At 36.7% G+C, this 16,933-nt stretch overlaps 1 protein-coding gene across 1 annotated transcript in view; it reads right to left on the bottom strand.

Annotated features, from left to right (window-relative positions):
* The window catches only part of KLHL40 (kelch like family member 40), a 59,119-nt gene that overhangs the window by 24,997 nt on the left and 17,189 nt on the right, over positions 1 to 16,933 (bottom strand). The window contains exon 3 of the mRNA XM_044066046.1: positions 13,846 to 13,953. Coding sequence (XP_043921981.1) covers positions 13,846 to 13,953 — 108 coding nt within the window. The remainder of the gene's footprint in view (positions 1 to 13,845; positions 13,954 to 16,933) is intronic.

Here is a 16,933-nt window from a genome sequence, read left to right as displayed (position 1 = left end):
GGTGTATTAGAAGGGTAGTTGAGGATTTTATAGGTGATGACTAATTGATGTAGGAGAATAAGATTTTGGAGTTCGAGCCAGTCAAGCTTTTTGAGGTTAACACAATGATGGGTGTGAAATGGGGAGCCTGTGGCAAACCTGGCAATGCTATGATAGGCTGTGGCAAGTTTCTGAAGGTAAGATTTTGAAAGGTTTATAAAGGAAGGGGAGGCATACAATAGTGTGGAGATGAGATGAGTTTGGGCTAGCGACACCCTTGTAGATGCTGTTAGAAAGGGCTTAAGTCTATAAAGAGCACCAATCTTTTTATTAACAGCTTTGATGGTAAGGTCAATGTGGTAATCAAAGTTTAGTTGATTATCTATTGTGAAGCCTAGTAGTTTAGTGGAACAGTCAGGTGTAATGATGGTGCCATTGTCAGACATAATTGAAAAGGAGAGAGGGGGGGATTTAAGGGTAGGAGAGAAAAGTAATAGTTTGGTTTTTTTAGGATTAAGGAGGAGACAGATATCTGGCAACCATTTTTCTACTGCTGTAAAGACTTGTTGGGTAGAAGAGTGAAGTTCGGCTGGGGAAACAGCTGAACAGATGAGAGTTGAATCGTCTGCATATTGAATACATGTGGAGGTGGGAAGAGAGGTAGACAGGTTATTAATAAATATGGAGAAGAGAAGGGGTCCTAAGATGGATCCTTGAGGGACACCGATAGTGACTGGAAGTAGAGAGGAAAGGTGGCTGTCCCAGAGGACTGCTTGTTGTCTATCTTTCAAGTAGGAGTCAAACCAGTGCAATGCCAAAGGTTCGAGAGAGACATTTCAAAGTGTCTAGCAGGAGGTGATGGTTCACCATATCAAAGGCTTTAGAGAGGTCAAGAAATAAAGCAGAGGAGAAGAGATTGTTATTGCGATTTTTGTTGATAGTGTCTGAAAAGGAGAGAAGAGCAGTGGAGGTGCTATGGAAAGGTCTAAAACCATGTTGGGAGTCAGAAAGTAGGTTATTATGTAAAAGATGATGTAGAAATTGTTGGTGTATACAACGTTCCATAAGTTTAGATAGAGGTGATAATAAGGCTATAGGACGGAAGTTGGAAAGTTCATTAGTGTTTCCTCCTTTATGCAGAGGAATGATATGGGAGATTTTCCATAGGGAAGGAATAGTGGCTTCAGTTATTGTTCTATTAATTAAGATGGAGACTGGGTATGCTACTTCAGCTGCTGCAGGCTGCAGATATTCAGCTGGTAGTAGGTCGGCTGAAGGAGTGCAAGGTTTTAGTTTTGAGAGTAATTTGTGTATATAGGTTGTGGAGACTGTATTAAATGTTAGAGTGGGGGTGTTATTTTGAGGAGAGGTCATTTTGAGGGAAGTGTGGGGAATCATGGTCTTTGCTAGAGAGGTGACTGTTTCAGAGAAGAAGGTGTTGAATGTACAGGCTATTAAGTTGGGTGGAGTTTGCACTAAGCTAGCTGGAGTAGGTGTTTTGGTATTGCCTGGATGGAGCAGTTTATTGATTCCTGACCAGAATTTTTTGGGATTATGATTTTGATTTTGTTGGTGTTGAAGATAATATTTTTTTTTATCAAGATAGGTAAGTTTTTTTGTAGTGTTTCTAATATATATATATATATATATATATATATATATATATATATATATATATATACCTTCACACAACTAGCAGGGGGGCTACACCCCCCTGCAACCGCATAACTGAAATATACCAGCTCCGAGGTTGTACTACAATGCGGAAGATGGAAATCTTTCCATTCTGCACTGTACGGAGATGCCTTTTCCGCATGGTCAACATTTCGAATGTTGATCATATGGTGTTGGTCATATGGTCTTTGACATTATGAAGTGTCGATCATGTGTAGGGGAGACTATATATATTTATATATGCACAAATATTACACACGGATACATTATTAGCACACACACACACACACACACACACACACACACACACACACACACATAATATATGTGTGTGTGTGTGTGTATGTGTGTGTGTGTGTGTGTGTGTGTGTGTATATATATATATATATATATATATATATATATATATATATATATATATATATATATATATGGTTCCCCTTCATATGATCGAATTTCTCTAAACTTGAAAGGCGTAAACCTGAAATGAGAATCTCGAATTTAGAGAAACTCGAACCGATGAAAGGGACAAAAAAAAAATTAACACCTTTGGAATGTTTTTGCAGGGGGGCTTCACCCCCCTGCACCCCCCACACCCCCCCCTACTTAAATATACCTACTTCAAGACCGCACTATAGTGAAGGAAAGGGAAATCTCCAATTCCGTGCTATACGCGTAAGGCAAAATGGAAGCTTTTTCATTTGTCTGCTATAGTGTGCTCACAGAGCATTCACATTTGAACTGCTAGGGTACAGGGGGACCTGGCCCCCTGCAATAAGGTAAGTTAACTTTTTATTTTTTTAAACCTAACGCTCCCATTCACAATTTTGAGTGAATAGAAGTTGGAGATTCTGGTCTCGAGATTATTAATTTCTAGCTTCCATCCATTCGATCTTGTGATGGAGAGCTCTCTCTCTCTCTCTCTCTCTATATATATATATATATATATATATATATATACATATATATATATGTGTATGGTTAAAATATCAAAAATAAAAATGGTACTTAACAGCGAATTAATTCGCCAAAAGTACACATTACCTAATAGCCATAATGTCAAAAAAATAGCTGTTAATGCCCAAAATGTTGAACATGACATTTTACAGCACTTAGCAATTCCACTCTTGCCATAACTCCCTAACTAGTACAGCTAACATCCGTTTATGTAGTGGGTAAAGACCCCCTGCACCCCCCTGTGGGGGGCTGTGCCTCCCTAACTCTATATTCCAAGTCCAAGATTGCACTACAGTGAGGAAAGGGATGTATTTCCTTAACATCATTGTATAGCAATCCCTGTACATAATTTGAACATTCATATTTGCAAAAGCGCAGTACATTCACAAATATAACATTTGATTATGTAGCTTTCACACATATGAACTATTCTAACATCTGTAGTTCGAATAATTCATAGGTGTATAATGTTATGCTAACATTTTAATAGTAAACCTATATATATATATATATATATATATATATATATATATATATATATATATATATATATATGGGTCTACTTTTAAATATTTTGGTCATAGGTGACTCTTTAGTTACCAACAGATTTGACCCTCATCAGGGTTGGCAAGAGTAGGGTTCTATGGTGTAAGAAAGGTCCTTATGTTCTTTAATTCTGATAAATGCAAGTACGAACTATTGTAAGCTCATATGGGAGTAAATGATCCTTGGTGCTTGACACAGAGGCATATGCAAAAGGGCACAATGAAATTTGTTATACATACTTCCAGTGCCTGAAAGACATTGGTCTTGAGTAGTCTCCTCTCATCACCAAGAGTGATATGATGTCAAAATTCAAAGATAAAATATTTGGCTTTAAGAATTGGATCAGTAATTGGTGCTTTCTAGGAGTATCCAGCAAGTGTTGGCATGGGAGAAAATGGCCAACAAGTATTCCTGCTTAATTGGGGGATGGTTTACACCTCTCTCAGTGTACTAGCTAAAGCTTCAGCAGCTCCCATAATGTTCTTTTTGACAGAGTCCACCATTCCAACATAGTAAGTTTTAATTTGGATTATATCATGATGGCGCTATTAAATGCTAGCAGTCTAAACAAAAAGACACTAGAACACAGAGCCATCCTAACACTCAGCATCTGTGCCTAATCACAGAGACTTTGTCTCATTCTAGTGAGAGCACTCCCTCTGTCCGTGGATTTAGCAGTTTTCATGTTTTCAGACTCACTGGTAACTTTGGAGAAATATCTCTTTTTATCAGGAACCCCATTCCTTCATAAACTATACCCCTTGATCCATACTCAGAACTTCTATGAATACAAATTATACTGAATAAATCTAACTACCACATCATTGCTAACTATAAATCATCTTTGATGTTTCCTGTTGATCAAAATAATTATAGAAATGCTTCAGATAAAATCTCCATCCATTTCAATACAACTTTTTAGGTGACTTTAACTTCCCTGGCAAACCTATACCACAAACAAATATACTAATTCTTCCTAGGCTTTGTTAATATCAACTGACTTGAACAAATTGTTAGCCACCCCACTAGAAGCCTTATATCCTTAATATTCTCCTCACATACATGGCTTCTTCTTACATACCACCCTTTGCCTCCCCTTGCTTCTCCTGTTTCATTTGACTTGTCTAACATTTAGTTAAATTTCATAAGTTTTCCAATTTTTAGAATCATAACTCCAGTGTGAGACATATTCCACGCAGTCCCCGTCCCCATTCATAGGTTTATAGGTACTTCATTCTGTCAGGAACTTTGACCTTGACACCCATCTAAACTTACATTTACCAAGTCCACAGCTGTACTTCATATTAGAAAAGTGAAAACAACCACTCTAGCACATCATTAGCTTGCCCCATAGAAGTCAATTGGAGTTCAACAAACTGTACCAAGTCAAAGACAAGCTACCCAATGGGAATGCCTTGTCAGACTCCATCCATGCCCTCGCCCTCACTAGTTAAATCTGGCCACAAATCAGTTATCCTCCCCACAGTGGAAGTACAACTGTCATTAGAGATTTCACTATAGCAAGCATGTTATGGCTCATACCTGACCTAAATAAATTGTAATGTAACCTTTCTTCCACTGACCTTGTCCCCAATGATATCACTTAGACATCTGATTTCTGCTTAAAACCAAATAGTTGCATTAAAAAGTCCATAACAATAATAAGAAGTTTAAAATGTAAATGCTATAGAAGAATACTGATACAAATACGTTGTGCAACATAATAAATAAAATAAAACAGTCAGGTCAAGCAATAAACCTCCATCTCCCCACATCAAAAAAGCATTGAAATAGGCAAGAAAGACTATTAAATATACCATTAAGAGATATAAAACAGAGTATGAACTTGGTACAGTAACTTCCACCAAAGGTACTTCAGATATATCAAAATGTTAAGAAGTAACATTCAACTATGTTCTGAGCTTGTTTACAGTACAAAAGTAGCAAATAGCCTCGCAAATAAATTTAACTCCGACTCCACATGTCTACAGACTCAGCTACTCCCCATCCCTAAACCTCCCCATATAGTTACCACAGATAAGGTTGCCATGTTTTTAGATACTCAAAGTGGGGCATTCTTTTTAAAAACATGGAACTTTGAAGGACAAACCATACATACCTAAGCCAATGCAGAGAACTAGGCTTCACTTTGTTCCCAAAAGAAAAGAAAAGGAAAGATCACACTTCTCCATATCATATCACATTAAGGTGCTTCAGATATGAAATCAATGTTTTATGAAAGTTATTAGAGGAAACTTCGAAAATATCATTTACCCTAAAATCTCAGGATATTTCCATTTTGTATGTTATATCATGGGACAGAACTGCATAAACAGGAAATATCCTATATAATGAAGGACAGGAGTTAACCCTAACCATTGACTAAATTCTATCCACCCTGTTGAAAGCTAAAAACACCATTATTGTCGTTAATAATGTACCAGTATATTGACTTATCTGTGATTAATATAGCCTGGCTGAGATTCTCCTTAAGTTTTTTTTTAATCTCAGCCTCTCCACAGGTTATATACCCAATGTTTAGAGAGCTGCCATTGTATTTCCATTACACAAGAGCATCCCTACTGCCAATCCATGCAATTATAGACTCCTTAGTCTCACCAGTCTTTTATGTAAGGCTAGGGAGCCCATCATATCCAAGCTTATTAATGCTAATATAGGAAACCTCCTAGCCGTTGAAGCAGGCCAATATAGCATTCTAAAGGGAACATCCTGTTTTTTTATCCTTGTAATGTTATTCAAAAGGGTCAGTGAAGCTATAATCAATGGTCACTCCATTCATGCTGCTATCCTGACCTTGCCAAAGCTTTAGGCACAATCCATCTTTCAGGAATAAGCTTAATAACCCTATATGTAGATCCCTATGTTGTCCATAGGATAGCTCATTAGGTGTGACAGACCTGATATAGTATATGTTGCAGGGGCTTCCTCTGTACATTAAAACTCTTAGCATTAGATCCGAGCAGGGCTCAATGTTAAGTCCACTCCTTTTTGGCACCTATTTCCCTGATACCTGATCTATTGGTTTGGGTCAAATCTAACATTTCTGGTTTGGGGTTATCTGAGTTTGCTGAAAGCTAAGACTTCACTTCTTAGCTTACCCTCTGACATATAGTCACTGCAGCAGGAGTTTGATTCTGCCAGCTATTGGTATACTAACAATAGCCATAAGCTAAATGCTAACAAATGTATACTGATTCTGTTGGGCAAACAAAGGTTTCCTTAATTCCTAGCAGAAAAAATGGCTCTATCATCCAAACTGATACTATCATCAGTGACTTGGGCACCGGTGTTGACAACTGACTATTTGATGAACATGCTTCCATAATTGTTTGCAGATCCTTCTAACTGGCCCAGTTAATCTACAAATGTATATCAGATGGAGCTAAATAAATCTTAGTTTGCATGTACACATCCCTCATAAGGTCCGGAATTGAATAAAATGCTCCATTTCACATATACCTTTGTAAATCGATTACTCAACTTGAGAAGCCACATAGATTCTAAACTAAAATGATCATCAGTAACAGCCCTTTCCTTGTACTCAGTCTGTTAATGACTCTTTCACAGTGATCTTTACCTTGCCTGTTTAATCTTTTACCTCTAAGTACCTTTGCAGCACTAACAACTCCTCAAATAGCTATACAAAAGAGATCAACCTGCATTAACAAACTAAGTCCATTGTCAGGATAGGTACCTAACCCAATGCATTTCATGTCTATGAAACAAGCTAGCCCTAAGTAACAAAAAAGCAGTACCTTGGCTGTTTTCAAAGTTAATCTCGACAATTGGATGGGCGGTCATAAATTCTCCACTGGGTTATCCTGCATAACCCTTCTAGATGAAAGGGGGTGAACCCTGTTGCATTACTTAGCAATTCAAAGGGTTTTGTTTTAATATGCTTTAAATGGTCTTAGTTACTTCTTGCCTAGTATCGGCCAATGAACAGCTGTATCTATGATAATGTACTTTCCCAGCATTCTCTGCATGCAGGGGCACCAAAGACTATTCCACAGCCAGAAACTGTTGAATTGAACTGTTTTGGTAGACTGATGAGACATATCTGATAAACAGGGTAATATAGAAAGAGTACTTTCAACCACCAGCTGACAGCTATAGGGAAAATAAACAATAACCAAGGATTCAAATTTACTTACAAATGAAAAAGGATGTGATAAAGAAATAAGCAAAATTCAAGTTTGTTTTACTTTTATTGAGAGTACTGTTGGTTTCAGGGCTTCATTTATTTTGGACATCCATTAGTCTTATTTGTGATGGATAATCATTTATATTGTTCTGAGATTTCAGTGGTTAGGCTGTATAACTATATTCTTGATGAACATAACCTATGGATCTGAGAGTGCAGTCAAGCAAATAACCGTGTTGCATTTCTGACACCCTTATTACGATTTATTTATTTGTTAACAAGGTAAACAAACTAATCCACAGGAGACTATTTTCAGCCATGACACATGTTGAAAGAACAAAGGTAAATACTACTTAGGGACTGCTTGGTGATAGCAGCCAACCAGAAAGTTCTAGAGATGTCAGAGGAAGCTGAAGGACTCAGATAAAACCTGAGTAAACTAGAAAAGAACATGAAAAACACACACTCAGCAAGGTTTGAATACCGTACCTGGAAGGCAGAAATCTTAGCCACTGAGGCATCATGCCATGATATATATATATATATATATATATATATATATATATATATATATATATATATATATATATATATACTTTTATTTCCTTCTAATGCATGCAAACTACAACTACTTTCTACTGCCACCTAGCTACAGATGTGGCTTGATTAGCCTTACCTTAATGTTCCAGAGAAAGAAATGTTAAAAGAATCCAAATATTGTAGCAGCTCATGCTGCCTTGTAACAGATATTTTAATGAACTCCTCAGACCTTACAGTTGCACCACAGAGTGGATACAAAAGGCCACATATTTTCTTGCATCATCACAATTGTTCATTTGAATGTAGCAAACTACAGAATAATACTCAACTGTCAGATGTCGCCTGTAGGTTACTACTCTACACCTTTCTACTCCTTTCATCCACACTATAAAAACTGATGGAAATAAAGAATTGCACTTGGAGTCTGTGGTACACAGTTATTAAATTACCTTGTTACCATCTAAGGATAATTTTAAGGGCTTTTCTGACGTTGTTGGACATCAACATTCATTCAATAGTTGCTTTAAACATCTGTGATTTTCTATCCTTTTACATTACAGACTGTTTATAAGTAAAATCATAGTTCTGATTCACACTTAATTGCAGTTAGTGCCTTGAGATGTATGTTTTCTAAGTACTTTTCACCCATGCCTGCTGGCCACCACGCCCTTCTCTAGTAGGTGCAGCCCATTAGTTTTCCAGTACAAGAGATGTACCTACTATTATAGTGGAGTAAGAGACACCCAGGAAACTATTTTCTGTCAGTCATAGAGTTGTTTTCCCCTGCTGTTTGTATACAATCTGATTCCACTGCAAGCCAGCTGACTAAATGGTTCTTTCACTCTGCACCATGGGTCTGTTTGACCTGCCAGTCAAGGATTCCATGTGAGGAGGCTGGTATCACTACTGATTTCTGCTCTGCTGCTGGCCCACTGTATAGAAATGTATACACACACACACATACACACACACACACACACCACACACACACACACACACACACACACACACACACACACACACACACACACACACACACACACACACACACACACACACACACACACACACCTGCTTAATCATACCCAAAGGCTACTGGTTCAGAGAGATAAGTATACTGAAATCCTAAAATCAACAATTTACTACACTTCTTGGGAAACTAAACTAGCTATTTGTCAATCTGTCTGTCGGTCTATTATTCTATCTTTATTTATTCTCTAGTAAATCAAAATAACTACCAAGTGGGCTAAAAGTTCACCAAGAATTCCAAATCCAGCCCAACAAAAAGGTGAAGCAATAAAGCTCTGAGAGGACAAACTTGGATCAAAAGTTTAATACATAGACACCATTAACGTTCACAAAAATACATTTTCGTTTGACATACACTTCATCAGATGCAGGCTTGAATTAAACTCCTTCTATATATACTATTTCTCTTACATATCAACCAATGAAAAGTGAACCAATTAATGAACTAATTGTTACAACCTAAGCTGAAAAACATATATATACCTGACGTTTAGGAACCAAAACTGGTTATGGATTGTTCATTTTATTGAATAAAAACATAAAACATCCAACAAATAACAGCACATTGATTTAAAACCTATTTAAAATAAATGTTTTCACTATGTGTAAATGTAAAAAAATATATTAAATTAATTTAAAATACATTTAAATATTTATCAGGGGAAATACCAGCATCTTGTGGATCATTTAAAAACTGCATTGCACTTGAATATACATAAAATAATACCAAAGTGTTTGAATGTGAACACAGTCTCAAAGTGAAGGAAAAATACTTTAAAACCATTTAAAAAAAATGTAACCAGCATATAATTAATAAATTACATCAAGGACCACAATATATGTTATCTCAGTTGTATCACAATCAAATCTACTTATAATTTGGCTGCTCTAAGCTTCAAGAGGGAGCTTATGGAGATACGGTCATTCAATCCAGGCTTTTTATTAGCTTTCAAAGTGATTTGCCATCATAGCTCCTTATATTCAATAGTTTCTTCCCATAGCCCCCTCGAAGATTTTTTCCACCTTCTCCAAGGTGAAAAATAAGTAATGGGCACTATCACACTCAAGGCTATGCTTGTACAAGGCATTAGTGTCTTTTTTATTTGATACATCATATGTGTGTTCATATATTCTTTTTCTTAACTTTTGTTCCATTTTACCTGCATAGAACGCATCACAGAGCTGACACATGGACAAATAGGCAAGCCCGCTACTGTCACAATTTGTAAATTCCTTGCTTTCCAAGAGCCTATTTCTACATTGCAAATACATATTCTCATTGTTGTAGACAAAGGCACATTGGGAACAATGCCCACATTTAAACCTTCCTTTCCTCTTTTTATTCCTTGTAACCCCATAATCAAAGTTACTTTCCAAAGGATTTTTCAAATTCCTAGAGTTTTTGTAGACAATTTTAACTTTCCTTTTTTTATTTTGTCCAAGTCCGTAAGGGCTACAAAATCTATCCCATTCATTGTTAATAATACCCCTTACCATGGGGGACCCAGCATTGAATTCCAATATTAAAGCCCTATCAAAATTTTCTCCAAGCCTGTATTAACAATTTATGTAACCTTAACATCCCTTTTGCCTAAGATAGGTTGGTATTTCTCCATTCTACCTTTCAAAACCTCATTTTCTACTTCAAGCAACAAATGATCTGGATAATTCCTAGATTTAAACATTTTTCTTCGCAATTCCATTTCCTTGTCAAAGTCCTCATTTTTGGATGTCATCCTAGAGCCCCTTATATATTGTCCTTTGACAATATTTTTCTTGTAATGCTTAGGATGAGCACTATCAAAGTGTAGATAGGAATTGGAATATGTTGGTTTTCTGTAAACCTTGGAATTAAACATATTGTCACACTTGTATATTTCCACATCTAGATATTGTAAAGTGTTCTTACTAGTTTTTTAGGTGAATTCTAAGAAGATAGTACTATTGTTAAGGTATTCTATAAAGTAAGCCACTTCACTTTCTGGGGCCACCCCCAAAATCACTATATCATCCAAAAATCTCTTGTAGAGAATCCAGTTCTCCTTGTAGATGGAATCCACTACATACTTCTCCTCCCACCTGGCCAAAACTAGATTCGCATAAGTGGGGGCACAAGCTGCACCCATTGCTACACCCTGTATCTGGTGAAAAAATTCACCTTTAAAACACACAAAATTGTATCTCAGTACCAGGTCCAAAAGCTGCATAACAACCACTTTTTCATCCAGGGACAAGTCATTTTCTTCATAAATAATTTCTTCTAATACATTCAAACCTTCCCTACAAGGTATTGAGGAAAACAAATCTACTATGTCAATGGTAAGAAAAGTTAAGCCTTCATTATATTTCTCCTGACTCAAACACCGTAAAAAGTCCCAGGAGTCCTTTAGAATGTTCTTTTTTTCTAACCATAAGCCCTTTAACTTACTATCCACATACTTAGCTAGAGGCAATGTCTTGGACCCATCCACAGAGACAATGAGCCTCAGTGGGGGGTCCTTCTCATTTTTGTGTGTCTTGGGGATCCCAAAAAGAGTGGCTATTCTAGGCTTTTCCACCTTAAGGTAATGGTATGTTCTTTAGTCAATAGAGCCTTCCACTAATAGGTCCTCCAAAATCATATCTATTCCACGATACACATTGTTTATCTCATTTCGGGATACAGTTACATATTTATTGGGGTCCCTTAGAATGTCATTCATTTTTCCTTCATATATAAAATCATCCATAAAGACCATCCCCCCACCTTTGTCCGGTTTCATAACTCTTAAATTTTTATAATTTCTTAGTTCATATAAAACTTATTTCATCTGGGTCCAAATTGCAGAAATAGGCTCTTGGAAAGCAAGGAATTTACAAATTGTGACAGTAGCGGGCTTGCCTATTTGGCCATGTGTCAGCTCTATGATGCGTTCTATATAGGGAAAATGGAGTGAAAGTTAAGAAAAAAGAATATATGAACACACATATGATGTATGAAATAAAAAAGACACTAATGCCTTATACAAACATAGCCTAGAGTGTGATAGTGCCCATTACTTATTTTTCACCTTGGAGAAGGTGGACAAAAATCTTCAAGGGGGGCTATGGGAAGAAACTATTGAATATAAGGAGCTATGATGGCAAATCACTTTGGAAGCTAATAAAAAGCCTGGATTGAATGACCATATCTCTATAAGCTCCCTCTTGAAGCTTAGAGCAGCCAAATTATAAGTAGATTTGATTGTGGTACAACTGCGATAACATATATTGTGGTCCTTGATGTAATTTATTAGTTATTGTTTGTTTGTTTGTGTCTTTCGGCTTTTCCCGGTTAGGGGTCGCCAGAGCGGAACTCCGGTCTGCTAATGATTGGTAGTGGATTTTTACGTACCGGGTTACCAGCCCTGATGCACAACCTTCAACGAAGGCGCGCCCCATTCACGTATGTCTCCACACAGAAGACGCTCTAGCTGAGAATCGAACGGGACAACGTCTTGCTATGAGGCGACAATGCTACTGCAGCACCAATTTATTAGTTATATATTAGTTAAAAAAAATTTTTTTAAATGATTTTTAAAGTATTTTTTCATTCACTTTGAGATTGTGTTCACATTCACTTGGTATTTTTTTATGTATATTCAAGTGCATTGCAGTTTTTAAATCATCCACAAGATGGTGGTATTTCACCAGATAAATATTTAAATGTATTTTAAATTAATTGAATTTATTTTTTTAGATTTACACATAGTGGAAAATGTATTTTAAATAGGTTTTAAATCAATGTGTTGTTATTTGTTGGATGTTTTATGTTTTTATTCAGTAAAATGAACAATCCATAACCAGTTTTGGTTCCTAAATGTCAGGTATATATATATTTTTCAGCTTAGGTTGTAACAATTAATTCATTAACTGGTTCACTTTTCATTGGTTGATATGTAAGAGAAATAGTATATATAGAAGGAGTTTAATTCAAGCCTGCATCTGATGAAGTGTATGTCAAACGAAAATGTATTTTTGTGAGTGTTAATGGTGTCTATGTATTAAACTTTTGATCCAAGTTTGTCCTCTCAGAGCTTTATTGCTTCACCTTTTTGGGCTGGATTTGGAATTCTTTATTTATTCTCTGTTGATTACTTATTCTGCAATTATTCCATCTAAATATTTCTAATTGAGTTTATTGTACAATAGAGACACACCCCAAAAAGATAAACATGAAGTAATGATGTAGACCTTAAACTGCCAGGAAACAATCTATTTTATAGTATAGTGTTTAAGCAAAACTTTGCACTGGTCATTCTAATATGTATTGTAAAATCTAGTTATGTAGTTGAGTATGTTACAGTTTTCTGTCATATTCTGTTATGCTGGAATAATGAACAATGTGCAATTGTATACTTTCAGTGCATCACATAAAGGCTAGATGTGTGTAGAAATTAAGAAAATAACTAATGCTAGTTGTCAAGACCATCAGACCTATTATTCTTCATATCACAGCACGATAACAATAGAATACTATTATCTGTCCAGCAGTGGTCAAGATAATTTCCACTGCTTAGCCTAGCAATCCACTTCTTACATCTACTACCCTGCCATTTGGTATTCCTTTTCACTTTAATTCAGAAGCATCTAACAACAAAAGCACTACTGTATTTTTCTCCCTCCTTTTCAGCACCTCTCTGTAAAATAACATTTCTTAACTCCCTTGCATGCCTACAGTTATCAAACTGTGTTCGTTACAGCCCCCTGATTTATACATTTCATTAATTTGTCTGTACATATCTACAGTTATCAACTAAGAGTTCCTTTCAACATCCTAGTTTATACCTTTCATGAATATGAAGGGTCTGGTTCATATCTTCACTCAATTACGTGTATAGTCTACTATTCAAACTTTGCACCACATTATCATGACAGACTGTCACACGACTATTTTCAACACAGAGTTTGTGCTTAAAAATGACAAAGACTCTTACTTGTCTTCTCCTTTGCCACCAATAATGTAGACCATGTCCTTGTGTGACACGACAGCTTGACCATACACTGGATATGGCAGACTATCAGATTCTCCCCATTTAAAGGAACTGGAGGCAGAAAAAAAATCAGAGTCAGGAGTTTCTATTACACAAGTAAAGTCCAAGTGCAAAATCATGTCATTTTACACTCCTTACAACACAAAGTACATTTCCATACAGAAACCAGAATTCATACAAACCCTGTATCTTACCCTTCAAAATCTCCAAAACCCTCTGTAAAATGTTGCCTCTATTCAGGCAAATTTGGTCTGAATGTGTGGTGAGTTTTGGTGTTCCTATTACAAAAGGAACTGTATGTTTGTATTTGTGATTGGTTTTCTGACATGTTGAATTTTAAAATGCTGGCATTGATCAATATCTATATCTATACCTATATCTATATATCTATATCTATATCTAATCTATATATCTATCTATATCTATATCTAATCTATATATCTATATCTATATCTAATCTATATATCTATATCTATCTCTATATCTAATCTATATATCTATATCTATATCTAATCTATACATCTATATCTATGTCTATATCGGGTTCCTATTAGATGACCAAAGATGCATTATTTTGAATGTGTCTTGGTCGAACTTGAAAAGACAAAAAGGCAAAATGACGAAGCGGCATATAACCACATTCTTTCCTTGGGAAAGATATCGCTTGGCTGCATCCATTACTTTGCCATTTTTGTCACTGTAGTGCGATCTCGAAGTTGGTATATTTAAGTAGGGGGGGTGTGGGGGGCATGGGGGGTGAAGCCCCCCACTTAATGTCATGTTTTAAGTGTTTTTCTTTTTTTGGAACAGCGATTTTTTTCCCTTGGAAAAAATCGCTGTTCTAAGCATTCGAGTTTGTAAGCTTTCGCTTACATGGGGTCGATAAATCATCATTTGCTTTTCTAAGCATTCGATGATTTAATATAGACCCTCTATATCTATATCTTTCTAGCTAGCTAGATATAATTAATGCATGTATTTAAATGCTTCTCCTGTGTCTGTGAAGCACACCTCAGTGAGGACCCAACTCTTAAACTGCCCGAGTACTCAGTCTATATCTACCTTTGTTTAGCAGGAAGGCACATTTAACCAAAAGTGCAATTAATCTGAGAAATCAGTTTTCTTCATCTGCAAACCCCTACTTGTCACAGTAACTAGAGTCACTGTGGGGAGGGAAATGCACAATGGGTTAGGAGCAGCAAGTCAAATGCTGTGAATACTGTGCTTACCTTCTTTTCTCAAATGGGAAAGCAGACTGTTACAGAAACACGTGGCATTCAGAGCTTCAGTGCAAATGCTCTATGTAGTCAGTAAACAGTAGCTGTTATTACAGCTTTGGTCAGCAAAGGCATTGTATTCTGGAGTGCTTCAGCAGCATGTATTAAGGGTGACAAAGAAAGGTAGGATCCCTCCCTGATTCCTAGTGATAGAATGGAAATCAGGGTGACAGATCCCATATAATCTTTATCCTTATTATAAAATGCAACTGTGTTTACTTAGAAAGCATGTTGGAGCAGCAGTAATTGGTGAAAAAAGGGGTGATTTGTTATTAGTCATGACCTGCTATAAGCTTTTAATGTAAATTCTTGCTGAAAACTAAAAATTCAGGTAACGATTTATAATGCAGGCTCCACCATGTGCACAGTAGCAAATGTTCAGATTGCCTGGTTCAAAGACAGTATATAAGACATTTATTAGTGATGCAGTGAGTAGCACTGTTGCTTCATAACATGAGGTCCTGGGTTTCCTTCAGCATGGAGTCTGCATGTCCTCCCGATAATTGCATAGACTTCCTCCAAGTAGCTCAGTTTTGGTGACTCTAAATTATCCACAGGTGTGTATATGATGCCTGTGTGTGTGTGTGTGTGTGTGTGTGTGTGTGTGTGTGTGTGTGTGTGTGTGTGTATGTGCATATGTACATGTGTGTGTTTTATAAACTTCACACACACTTGATCTCAGCCAAAAGCTCAAGAAGCAAAACAAAAGAAAGACCTGACAACCTAGTTCTGTTTCTCACTTGCCTAACAAACTTTATAGTGCCATCAGCTGTGCATGGGGTTGCTTTAGGGTCATATGTGACTTTAAAGCATTAGATGGATGAATGAAGATATTATAGTACATGAATAAATTAATTGATGCAGGATAGGGTGTGCATTATATAGCACTATGACTACCTGGAAAGATGATGCACATACTCAGTCTGTTACAGCAAAAATTCTAAAGAAAGCCAAAAATAGTGAGGGAACAAAGGCCCTAAATCAGTGACAGATTTTAAATATTGCTGTTATAAACAGGTTTTGGGTTAGTGGTTATTTTCTGAAGGATGGGAAGCGTGAAACTCAAATGTCTGTGATTACTTATTGACTAGTAAGTTAACATTAATATCTTATAAATTATCCTGTAGCACACAAGAATCCAATGCAGGTTGCACAGAACAAGGATACTATGCAGATAACCTGAGGCACCAGTAAGTAGCCTTGCAGCAAAATTCTGCACCATTTGTAAGCAAATTTGTTTACTGTTAGAAAGTCCCTGGCACAAAGCATTGCAATAATTCAATCTCAAGAAAACAAGTGCATGCCTTCTATAGTCTTATAGGTTCATAGGTTCATAGGTTCATACTAGGTTATCTGCCCTAGGGCATTTATAAGCCTAGCCAGAGTGTGTTTGGCTTTCGCCACCCATTTTAAATTAATTTTGCTATGCCCTTTTTCGAGGTTAGTATACTGTGCCTCTGTCTAACAGTGACACAGAAGTGATACCCGGGGTAAACCTACGATCTCCCATCCACTCATCAAGATTCCTCTTGAAGAGAGTCAATGAGGGACTCTGCCTAACCTGGACTGGGATTTTATTCCAGAGAGAAGGGAGCCTCTGGGTTATGAATCTGTCCCTCCAGCATGTCCTATTTATTTCAGTGCTGAGGTTCAAGTCTCTCGAGCACGTGGCTCGATGGGATTTGAATTTTCTGAGGTGCAGCATGTCCATTAATTCCGGGTTGGACATGGCATTATACGTCAGGCACAGATCG

Source organism: Protopterus annectens, chromosome 3.part0, assembly GCF_019279795.1.
Source record: "Protopterus annectens isolate FY-2018-M chromosome 3.part0, PAN1.0, whole genome shotgun sequence".
Classification (NCBI taxonomy): Eukaryota; Metazoa; Chordata; order Ceratodontiformes; family Protopteridae; genus Protopterus; species Protopterus annectens.
Note: the sequence above shows the minus strand (reverse complement) of the source record. Positions and strands in the feature narration are given on the sequence as shown.